Raw genomic sequence first — 12,196 nt, 5'->3', positions numbered from 1 at the left:
TAAATACATGTATGTGTGTGTTTATATATACATGTATATCTTTATCATTCACTGATGAGGACTTAGGATAATACTATACTTAGCTATTGTGAATACTGCCACAATAAACGTGAGTGTTCAGGTACATTGATTCCTTTGGGCATATACACAGTAGTGGCAAAGGAGTTCATAATGGCAGCCCTATTTATTTTTAGGAATTTCAGATTGGTTTCCATAGTGGCCACAGTAATTTACATCCAACCCAGAGTATCCCTGCATCCTTGTCATCATTCGTTGTTTGTGTTCTCTTGATGATAACTGTTCTGATGAGTGGAATGAAATCTCTGATTTTCAATTTTTTTGAGATCCTTTGGATCCTCTGAGACTCTTAGTATATCTGTTGTAATACCCTCCATCCCTTTTAAAAATAATGTTATTTTCCCCTTTTAGTTTAGCTAAGGATTTGCCATCTTGTTTATTTTTTCAAAGATCCAACTCAACTCATTGAATAATAATTTGTATTGGTCTTTAGTCTCCATTTTACTAATTCTGCCTGACCTTTGGAGATTTGTTCTTTTTTCTAAGATCTGAGATGCATCATATAGGGTTTTGTTAGTTTTATATCTCTCTAGCTTTTTAATGCAGGTGCTCATAGCCATAAATTTCCCTTTTAGAATTCCTTTACTATATCACAAAGGTTTTTATTAAATTGTGGTTTTGTTTGACTCTAGGAAATTTTAATTTTCTTCCTGACCAAACTAACCAAACCAAAAGTGTATTTATAATCATGCTCCATATAGTTGCTCCATGTAGCTTACCTTGCTATTAATTTCTAATTTCATTGCATTATGATCTGTTTGGAAAATTATTCCAACTGTTTTATATTTGCTAAGATTTGCTTTATAGCCTAAAATGTGATCTAGTTCAGAAAGATCTATGGGTTGCTGGAAACAATGTTTATTCTTTATGTGTCAGATAGAATATTCTTTAGATATTTAAGTCCACAAAGTCTATGGTGAAACTTAATTCCAAAGTTTCTTTATTAATATTTTTTGTCTGATGATTTCTCTATTAAAGAAAGTGGGATATTGAAGTTACTCACTATTAGTGTACCTGTGTACCTGGACCTATGTGTTTCTTCATGTCCAGTAATGTTTGTGTTTTGGAATTGTGTAAAACAATATTCAGTACACTTATTTACACTAATTGCATCTGTTTTTGGGGGGAGAGGGGGGTCCTGTGCTTGAACTCAGGGTTTGGGCACTGTCCCAAGCACTGTGCTCGAGACTAGTGTTAGGATTATAGGTGCCCAGCTTAATTACATCTTTTTAATAGATTATTCTCATTACTAATATGTAGTGACACTATCTCTTTTGACTAACTTTGGCTTGAAGTCCACTTTGTTGGATAAGAGTATGGCCATGAGCTAGGTGGCTCACTTCTGTAATTCTGGCTACTCAGTAAGCTGAGATCTGAGGAGTGCAGATCAAAGCTAGTCCAGGCAGAAGAGTTCATGAGGGACACTTACCTCCAATTAACTAGCAAGAAACTGGAAGTGGCAGTGTGTTTCAAGTGGTAGAGCAAACAGTCTTGAATTGAGAAAGCCAAGTCAGAGCTAATGCTAGCGCATGCGCGCGCGTGCGCGCGCGCGCGCACACACACACGCGCACACACACACACACACACACACACACACACACACACACACACACACACACACACACACACACACACACACACACAGAGTGTAGCTATGAAATAAGTTAATAGAAAAGTCCAAAGAAAATTGTGGCGTATGAAGCTTGCAAATGGCAAGATAAGTTGATAACCAAAACTTGTCTGACAAGGAAATGGGGGCAAAAGTCTACTAAGAATGAAGTAAAAAAGGCAAGAATGAGGAAATAACATGGGACAGTACATCCTTTTTTTTCTTTTTTTGCCAGTCCTAGGGTTGACAAAAAAGAACTCAGGGCCTAGTCGCTGTCCCTTAGTCTGTTTGTGCTCAAGGCTCTGCTCTACCACTTGAGCCACAGCGCCACTTCCAGCTTTTTCTGAGTCTGAGATAAGAGTCTCATGGTCTTTCCTGCTCAGGCTGGCTTCAAACAATGATCCTCAGATCTCAGCCTCCTTACGTAGGTAGGATTTCAGGCATGAACCAAAGGTACCTGGCTGAGGGATAGTAAATCTTTAAGTGTCACAACCTTATAGGGAACAGAAAGGAGATCCACCAGTTAGAAAGCCATCCAGTTCTCACTATTTAACCTAAGACCAATTTCTGCTGCCTTGAGCTGAATGGCTGACTTGTCTATGGCATGTTTATGCCATGTGCTCTTTTTCTCTGCCGCATTTCTTTCCTAATGTATTTTACTGTGTTCCATCTTGCCTGCTGTACAAGGGGAATTTATTGTGCTGTTTCCACATGTCAGTTATATACCCCAATCAACCTCCTCATCTGTCACAGTTCCCCATTCTCCTCCTCCTTTCTTAAAATATTTTTAATAAGTTTCTTTTTTTTTCTTTTCATGCACACAAATAAAATATATACTTATCTTGGGAATCCTTCATTGATTTTGAATTATAACTTTGATGGATATATAATCTCGGTTGATTTTATTTTCTCTCAGTGCTTGAAATATCATTCCATGCTTTACTGGCTTTTAAGGGTTTCTGATAAGAGGTGGTATATAATTAGGAGATGTGATTGCCTTTGGAAGTAACCTCCTGAAGGCTCTCCTTTTCTCTTTTGCTAGCAGGCCTTCTGGTGGGAGACGAGGAGTTATCTTTTGTTTAACTGTCTGAGAGTCTGCTATTTCTTCTATTAACCTAAAATTCAGTCTTTTTGGACTTTACCTGGACCCCCATCTCCTCCTCTAGCATGCCTGTACTTGGTGTTTTGTTTTAGATTCTTAGAAATGCAGGAATGTGCTTATATGCTAATGTCTGTAACCTGCTTTCTTCCCTCCTGGTATTTTGTCTGTCTCCACCCTCTACCTCCTCGCATATTTTGTTTCATATATTAGTTTCACTATTCTCCTAGGGACAGTTAGAGTCTATAAAAGGGTTAGACTACAATGTGCTTCATAGAGGAAACAAACCAAATACATTATACTGCAGGTAAAGTGAAAATATTTTTTACTTGTCTCATTATTAAGTTTCTTATGGAAATGCTTTAGAAATATTTATTTCTGATTAAATAAGCATAGCCATTCAAGGAGGGGCTGGGAATGTAGTTCAGTGGTAGAGTGCTTGCCTAGCATGCATGAGGCCCTGGGTTTGATTCCTCAGTACCACTTAAACAAAATAATAATAATAATAAAGAAATTTTTAAAAATTTAAGGAAAAATGAAAGTTCAAAATGGAATGAACTGTTTAAGCATTTACTATAATTAGCTTATTTTGTAACCATGAGAATTTTTTAATTAGGGTAGATTTCTTCTGTTTAGAACTGTATGTGATAATGTATAAAGCATAAAGTATGGGCTGGGAAGGTGGCTCAGTGGTAGAGCGCTTGCCTTGCATGCCTGAGGCCCTGGGTTCGATTCCCCAGCACCACATAAGCAAAAAGAAAAAAAGCCGGAAGTGGCGCTGTGGCTCAAGTGGTAGAGCGCTAACCCTGAGCTGAAGAGCTGAGGGACAGTGCCCAGGCCCTGAGTTCAGGCCCCACGACCGGACCCAAAAAAAAAACACCAAAAAACAAGCATAACGTATGTAGTTCAATATATTTGAAAACCTGACAGAATGAATGATTCCTAGAAAATGTATATCAATAGATTATAAAACATATAGAAAGAAAGACAGAGTAGAGTAGACCAGAGAAGGAAGACAAGATGAACTCAATGACCAGAGATTCAGGACAAACCAGAGAGGGATACTCTCTTCCAAAGTAGAGGCTGTGGGGCTTTAAGGGATGGGATATGGGGGAATGAGACTGGGCACAGAGTAGCTCAGTGGCAGGAGGCTGATATTTGTGATATGGCCACAGGGACCAGCAGCCCAGATTAAGAGAGATTGAGTTGAGCAAAACCTAATAGCCAAATGCTATTCTCTTTCAAGAAATGGCATTAGACCATTCCTGATTGCATCAAAAATAGTACTTTTGGGTTTTTTTGGCTGTCGTAGGGCTTGAACTCTGGATTTGGGTACTGTCCCTCAGCTCTTCAGCTCAAGGCAAGTGCTCTACCACTTAAGCCACAGTGCCACTTCTGGTTTTCTGGTGGTTTATTGGAGATAAGAGTCTCACGGACTTTCCTACCCGGGCTGGCTTTGAAATGTGATCCTCAGATCTCAGCCTCCTGAGTAGCTAAGATTACAGGTGTGAGCCACTGTTGTTGGGCTTATTATATTCTTAATAGTACATTAAGATTGTATAATGCGTGACGATATCTGATCATCACACAATACATACATATATTGAAATGTCAGTGCCCCCTATGAATATGTACAATTACAATGTTTTCCTTAATAATATTTTCCTATAATGAGAGAGGGAGAGTAGGATTGGAGAGCAGAGGTGAAGGAAGAATTTGGCTTTTACTTTTGTATGAAAGGTACAGTTTTGCAGTACTTACTGCTATCTTGCTGTTATTAATAATATAATATTGTTACTGCTATTATAATAGGTTGATTGAATGTGTGAGGAAAATATTGAAGTGTAAATTCACTTGTTCCTCTTCAGAAAAAGTCTGCTTCATGTCTCTCTCTCTTTTTTTTTAACCTACCTTTCCAGGAGTTGGTGCTGCAGTAATCGATAACTACCTTTATGTGGTTGGTGGTCACTCGGGGTCTTCCTATCTGAACACAGTGCAGAAATATGACCCTATCTCAGATACGTGGCTGGATTCAGCTGGCATGATATACTGTCGCTGCAATTTTGGATTAACTGCACTTTGACAATTGGAAACCCTTGTGAATAGCATGAAAAGATGTCCAGTTTTCTGAAACCTAAAAGCTACAGTGCTTTTTGTGTGTGTGTGTGCATGTGTGTGTGTGTGTGTGTGTGCGCGCGTGTGCGTGCGTGCGTGCTCCAGTCCTGAGGCATGTACTCAGGGCCTAGGCACTGCCCCTGAGCTTTTTTGATCAAGGCTAGCACTCTTAACACTTGAGCCACAGCTCCACTTCCAGCTTTTTGGTGGTTAATTGGAGATGTAAGTCTCATGGACTATCCTGCCCAGGCTGACTTCAAATTGTGATCTTCAGATCTCAAGCCTCCTGAGTAGTTAGGATTATAAGGCATGAGCCACTAGCACCAAGCCACATTGCTTTCTTTTAACTTGAAATGGCTTGAAGACTCAGACTTTTGAGTTGTTGGTACTTTTGAATTGGCAAATAGGTTTGGTTTCCTCTTGGTTCCACAATAAATCAATAGTTAAGGAAAAAGGAAAGACTTTGCCAATTGAATTGTGCACTTTTTTCGTAAGACTGGGATAGGCTACTTTATGTTCCCATGTGTATATGTAGAGAAACCTTGCTGCTTTTATTATTATTATTATTATTGTTATTATAGTCTTCCTTTCTTGATGCATATTATGATTTAGTTGTATGAAAGAGGTAGTCGATTGTAGAGTGTATGGAACAACTGAAAAGAATGTTTATAATCCTTGTAGGATGCAAATTTCATATGCTTCACGTATTTTATACAAAGGGCTGCTTTTACTTTCAGTACTTTTAAGGGTTGTAAATATATGCCATGGCAAGTCATCTGGATATTCCTTCAGGTAACAGCTTTGGAGCTAGTGGTGTAGTAAGTCTGCAAAAGAGTTTCTTTTATTACCTTATTTTATACGTGTGTAAGTTAATGCTGGATGAATTTTGTTACTCTTCTATGCTGTCATAAGCATGGATAGAGTTGGTATCAGTTTCAATTTTTCTTTAGTAGTTCAGCACGCTTCCCAGTGTTGCTGCAGGTATTTTAAGTGTTTAGTAACCCGCTTGATGCACTCTTCATTTTTTTTCATATACCTGAAATAATTTTAGTTTTTTTTAAAGATTTTTATTTGCTTTTATGATGTATTCAGATATACAAATGGTGCTAACTGTAAGATTTCACAAGGCCGTAACTGATGTGTTTTTTTGTTTTTTTGTTTTTGGTTCCTTAGTGTGAAATATGCATGACTGCTTTGTCTTTGTCTTTTCTTTTTACTGGCTTGATTAACTGTGTTTATTAAAAATGTTAGTGATTATATTAATGTTAAATCCAAAAATTATCTAAATGGATTATATCCTGCTTTTCTTGGTTTTAAATAATGATTAAGGGAAGATACATTTTGTTTTTGTACATGTGCTAGAGATATCATATCCTTAAAACAGAAATATATGCATTAAATATAAAGGACTAGGTAGTTATTCATTAGTTTGTTCACTTCTTAGGTAACTGAATATTTTAAAGTTATTGAAGAAAACTGGAACTTGATGTTTACTTCAGTAATGGTTCTAAATTTGGTTCTGCTTTGACTAAAGAAATGTTTGCAGTAGCCAAGGACAGCTTTTTTTTTTTAGGAAGTTAGTTTATTTTAGCATGTTTTAGTAAATGCATTAAAACTTGTATTTTCATTATAATGACGGTACTTGTGTGTTTGGTACTGTAGTAATCTTGTTTTCATTTCCTTGATTTTCTTTTTTAACTATTCATTATGTCTTTATAAGTCTCTGTAGGCCAGTGCATTTTCCCCCAGCCCCCAGGAAGAACTTCATACTGCATTTTTAAGTGCCATAATATCCTAAACTATTATTAAGAAGCCATTTGTAATTACAAAAGTTCAATTGTTAGCATACCTGTTGTTTCTTAAAACTATAACCAAGCAATTTGTAGCTAGCTCTCCTTGTTCTTCCATAAACTACTAGTTGTAGACTTGAGAATATACTACAAAATGATGTAGTTATCTTTAATCATGAAAGTAGTATCATGCTTTATGAATATTTGTGCAGATTGTAAGGTGATTTTTAGTCTCATTTAGAACTCACAGAAGCTACTAATAAAATCAGCTGAATTTTTTATGTTGCTTGTTTGAATAACAAAATGATATATAGCAATAACTTTTTCATTGATCTAAATAATTCTGTTGAATAGAAATAAGGTGCACTATTGTGGATAGCCTAAACTTTGTTTAAAGCAAAACAATTAAAAATAGGTTCCATCACATACTTAGTTCCCCAACTCAGTTGCCTTTATTTGTCAAATTATTAAATACATTTATACTATTTTTAATCTTCTCTTTCCACAAAATAAAAGGATATGAAAGACCATGAACGTTAAACCAATGAAATACCATAGAATATCTATACCAGTCATTTTATTTTGTTTTACTCTTGTATACCACTATCAAAGTAGTTTATAATATATAAATATTTGCAAATGAGTTCAAAAGTACACCCTAATCATTATTTTTTAAAACTCTAAATTTCATCTTGATGAAGACTAAATGTAAGACATCTTGACCTATAGTAGGAATCATATCGCAAAGAACAAATTGTGAGCACCCACCTCTGAAGGGAAGAAAAAAATGTCATTCAAAAATTAGAAATATATTGAGATTTCTGTTGTACTGTGGTGAACAGCCGGTGATACTAATATGACCTGAGATCTGGAAAGTTTATAATACAGCTTTCTCTTGAAAATCTGTGGAGTTTTATTATGAATAATTTGCAAGTCGTGAATTTAAAGCTACATATTTCTTCTATTAAAAAGGACCAAACACTTGGTCATAAATCCCTAGATTTAATTGTATTATACATAACTATACACATTCAGACAAGGACAGGAAAGCTATTTAAGACTATGCAGAAATAATTTTGGAAAGAATGAAAGAGGAAAATAGAAATAAATCAATGACAGATAATGACTTAATTTGAAAGGAATAGTTGACTATGTAATTCTTGTTGGATGTAGTAATAGAACTTAACAGATTTTTAAAAATTTAACCTAAAGGGCATTTATAAGTTGCACTTGTAATTGGTAATCTTGTTTAAATATAAATGATATTAAATTATAGGAAGTGTATCAAGTGATAGAAAAATGCCTTAGGTTTTGAATTTTTGTTTTGATACTTTGACATATATGGAGAGATTACTAGATATATGAGAAACTCCCAGAGCTTGTAAAACAGTATCTATCTGTTGAAATAGAAATATGTTCTCACTCAAAAGAACAAAATATAGTGGAGTAATTCTATACCCCAATAACTTTTATGGTAAAGTGTGATTCTGTTTTCTTCCAACATCATAAGTAATTAGACATCTAGTTTATTTATAAGCAATTCTATAAGCATGAAAATGAATCATGAAAATCCTGATAATTATAGGACTTTACATTTCCTGGAATTGGGTAATGTACTTTCTAGAACAACAACAAAACTATAGGAAAGAAAAAAATGTAGAATATTCAGGCTCTGGCTAATATTGAGGAAAATGTATGTATATATCATATTGTGTTTATTTTCACTTTTGGTATTGGATTCCTGGTATTGTCACCTAAGTGCTCATTTTCAGGAAAATCAGATTCTTCAATAAACATACTGCTTAAAGTTCAATAAACTTGTGATAACCTCTATAACCTCTTTAGTCAGGAAGTTAAGAAATTATAAGATGTCATATGTCAAGTTAACATCCAGTTCTATTTCTGAACCTTTTTACTCCTTTGTAAATAGCATTTTAATTAGGTGTAATTTAATTAATGATTCTGTGGCTGGATATGTATTGGATTTTCATTTAAGCTCTATTGATTCAGTGTTGAAATGCATTTCAAAAGACTGAGGAATACAATAAGTACAAAACATATTAAATATTAAAAGGTTTACAAATGTAGTATGTGTGGAGTCAAAATCGTTTATATCTGTAGAGAGAAATTATTATATCTTTTATATTACATACCTATGTCTTCAATATTAACTAGATAAAATTTGTTGTTTATTTAGTCAAGTTACCATGTATAAAATCCTATTTATTTTAAAATACAAAGCAAAAATTTCCAAGTTTGCCTTAAAATACAAATGAAATTAAAGAACTGGATGATAATGCCTATATTTTTGCCTTATGAATCGTGCTGTATCATAAACCAGAAATGGTTTTGATTTTAACAGGATTCTGAAATTCTGTAGGTGTAGAGTACTAATATTTGTACTCAGTTTCAAAGAATGTGATTTAGTTGTGAGTAATGTTAATATTGAAATGTTTTTATACCTGTATTTTACCTCTGAATATATACCTTTTTAGCATCAGGGTTTTATTTTTGTTTACATAGTTAAGTGGCATTTAACTTGTTGACAGTTGTATTCCTTTGTCTCTTAAAAGTTCTTTGTGCATATTATTGTGGTAATGCTCTGATGGTTATGGTTAAATTTCATTGAATGTGAAGTATTTAAAATAAAATTTAAAATTGTAAATGTGTATCATACTATAATTGTGAACTGAACTTCATTATTCTTGTCTCTTAGATTCTTTTTTAGTGGACAGGTATAGCTCTCAGTTGAAGTGGAAGGCCATGGTGGCTCACATTTTTAAATTTGGGTACGCAGGAGGCTGAGATCCAGAGTATCCTAGTTCAAAGCAGGATCAAGCAGAGAAGTCCTTGAAACTCCATCTCCATAAAATAACAAGCAAAAAGCTGTGCTAGAACTATGACTCAAGTGATAGAGCATCAGGGAGCAAACCAGATCCAATGAATGAATATGAAGCCAAGTTCAAACCCTAGTACCATGGGAGGAAAAAAAATGTTGTGATGGATTCAGCAAGGGGGAAGAAGCCTGTAATCTCAGTAGTCCTTAAGAGACAGAGAGCCATTTTTGAAGCCAGTGAGGTTACAGATTGAGATTCATCTCTAAAAAAGTGGAGATGGGCCTGAGGTAGGTACTCCTTTACCTCATCACCAGCTTGTAATGAAAACAGGTCTAAGACCAAATTCTGTCTCACAGAAAGCTCAGTAAGCAAGCTCAATTTCTATCCTTTTAGATTCTCTAACTAGACTAACAAAAAGGGGGGAAGGGTTAGCTAGGCCTGGGTGGCTCACACCGTAATCCTACCTACTGAGGGGGCTGAAATCTCAGAATTTCCAAAGCCAGCTGGGGCAGGAAAGTTCATAAGACTTATCTCTAATCAAAAAGACAAAAGTGGAGGTATAGCTCAAGTGGTAGATTACTAGTGTTCAGCAAAAAAGCTCAGGGATAGCACCCTGAGTTAAGCCCCAGGACCAGCACACACACACACGTGCTCACTCATGCACACACACACACAAATGGGGAGATTTAAGCAGTATCTGTAAAGCATCTCATAGCATCAAATCAGCAACAATTATATATATATATATATAATGAGTGCTGCCAACAAGTGAATGACACTCAGGTGCCATTTTCTTTTTCTTTCCTTTTTTTTGTTTCTTTTAAACAGATTATTTAACCAAATTAATTGTACAAAATAATGGATTTGGGGCTGGGAAGGTGACTCAGTGGTAGAGCGCTTACCTTGCATGCCTGAGGCTCTGGGTTTGATTCCTCAGCACCACATAAGCAAAAAAAAGAAAAAAGGCAGAAGTGACGCTGTGGCTCAAGTGGTAGAGCGCTAGCCTTGAGCTGAAGAGCTGAGGGACAGCGCCCAGGCCCAGAGTTCAGACCCTACGACCGGACCCAAAAAAAACAAAAAACAAAAAACCCCAAAATAATGGATTTCATTGGCATTTTTATACACACATATAATGTATTGCAATTATATTCACCATTACCCTTTTATCTTCTCTATCTCCCACTAACCCCCTTCCTCTTCCCAAACTATGCTTTTTCTAATTTGGTTAGAATACAGATTCCACATGAGAGAAAGGTGATATTTGTCTTCCTGAATCTCACATACTTCATTTACATGTTGGTCTCTAGTTCCATCCATTTTCTTCCAAACAAAATTTTCTGTATGCTCAGATGCTATTTTTAAGGAGGTAGTAAAATACAAAACTGAAAGTTGGCTATTTATTTTCACTAGTAAGAGTAGATTTCTGTTAGTCTGTGATCTACTTCCCCAATAAATTTTCTTGCTAATCAGTAAAACATTGCATATCAATCACATTATGGATAGTAGAACTACTTGTATTGCCTTGAGTATAAATATCCTGATTAGAATGCCTAAGAATGCTCGCTCCCTCCTAGTTGAGGGAAATTCCTAGATGAAGCTGGAATTTAACAGAAGTTCTACAGAAGTTTTAAAGTGTCTTATAAATAACATGTATTATTACATACATCTACATATTAAACTACATATTAAAAAATAAAGATTTCTTGGCTAAATAGATTATTTTTTTTTCTTTTTTCTTTGCCCATCCTGGGCTTGAACTCAGGGCTGGCACTGTCCCTGATCTGCTTTTGCTCAAGGCTAGCATTCTACCACTGAGCCACAGCGCCACTTCTGGCTTTTTCTGTTTATGTTGTACTGAGGAATTGAACCCAGGGCTTCATGCATGCTAGGCACTCACTCTACTACTAAGCCACATTCCTAGCCTTATTGGGGTTTTTCACATTGCCTAGAACTTATTGCAAAATCTGTCAGCTTAGTATATGCAAGACAGGAAGTAAGGTATGAAGAAGTAATGAACCATATCCCCAAATAACATTGAAATAGAAAAACAAAACACTTCTGATTCATTCCCCCAACCCAACCAAGCAGGGAAAATAGAATATATTACTCTGGCAGATCTTCCTCTGTGCCTCATGAGTTCTTAAGGCAGTTATGGTAGAAAGTTAAAGACAGTATGATGGGTGGATTGCAGACATCAAATAAATTCAGTGGAATGCAAAAGACCCTTCTAATGCCAAGATAGAACTCAAGGCTAGAAATATTGTTTGTTATACTTGGACAACAGACATATAATGAGACTCCGCTTCAAGAAAGCAACAAATAAAATCATTGAGGGCTGGGAATGTGGCTCAGTGGTAGGGTGATTGCCTCACATGCATGAGGCCCTGGGTTCAATTCCTCAGTGCTACATAAACAGAAAAAGCCACAAGTGGCACAGGTTCAAGTGATAGAGCACTAGCCTTGAGCTGAAGAGCCCCACAACCGACAAAAAAAAAAAAAAATTAAGACTTGTTGAACTTTGGAAAAAGTATTCAAGAACTCTATTATTACTACTTTTCTGTAATTTTGACAATATTGGAAGTTATTTCAAATGATATTTTTTTACAATTAATAAAAAGTAAAGAGGGGTTGGGAATGCGGCTTAGTGATAGAGTGCTTGCCTAGCATG

General features: G+C 35.7%; 1 protein-coding gene across 3 annotated transcripts in view; it reads left to right on the top strand.

Moving 5' to 3' along the window:
• The window catches only part of Klhl28 (kelch like family member 28), a 35,246-nt gene extending 30,299 nt beyond the window's left edge, over positions 1 to 4,947 (top strand). For all 3 annotated transcript variants that reach the window (XM_042677938.1, XM_042677937.1, XM_042677939.1), the window contains exon 5: positions 4,706 to 4,947. In XM_042677938.1, coding sequence (XP_042533872.1) covers positions 4,706 to 4,869 — 164 coding nt within the window. In that variant the 3' untranslated portion in view covers positions 4,870 to 4,947. The remainder of the gene's footprint in view (positions 1 to 4,705) is intronic.
• Positions 4,948 to 12,196: the final 7,249 nt, after the last annotated feature.

This window comes from Dipodomys spectabilis, unplaced genomic scaffold (genome assembly GCF_019054845.1).
Source record: "Dipodomys spectabilis isolate Male_0828 unplaced genomic scaffold, ASM1905484v1 ptg000042l, whole genome shotgun sequence".
Lineage (NCBI taxonomy): Eukaryota > Metazoa > Chordata > Mammalia > Rodentia > Heteromyidae > Dipodomys > Dipodomys spectabilis.
This window is presented reverse-complemented; position numbering and strand designations above follow the sequence as displayed.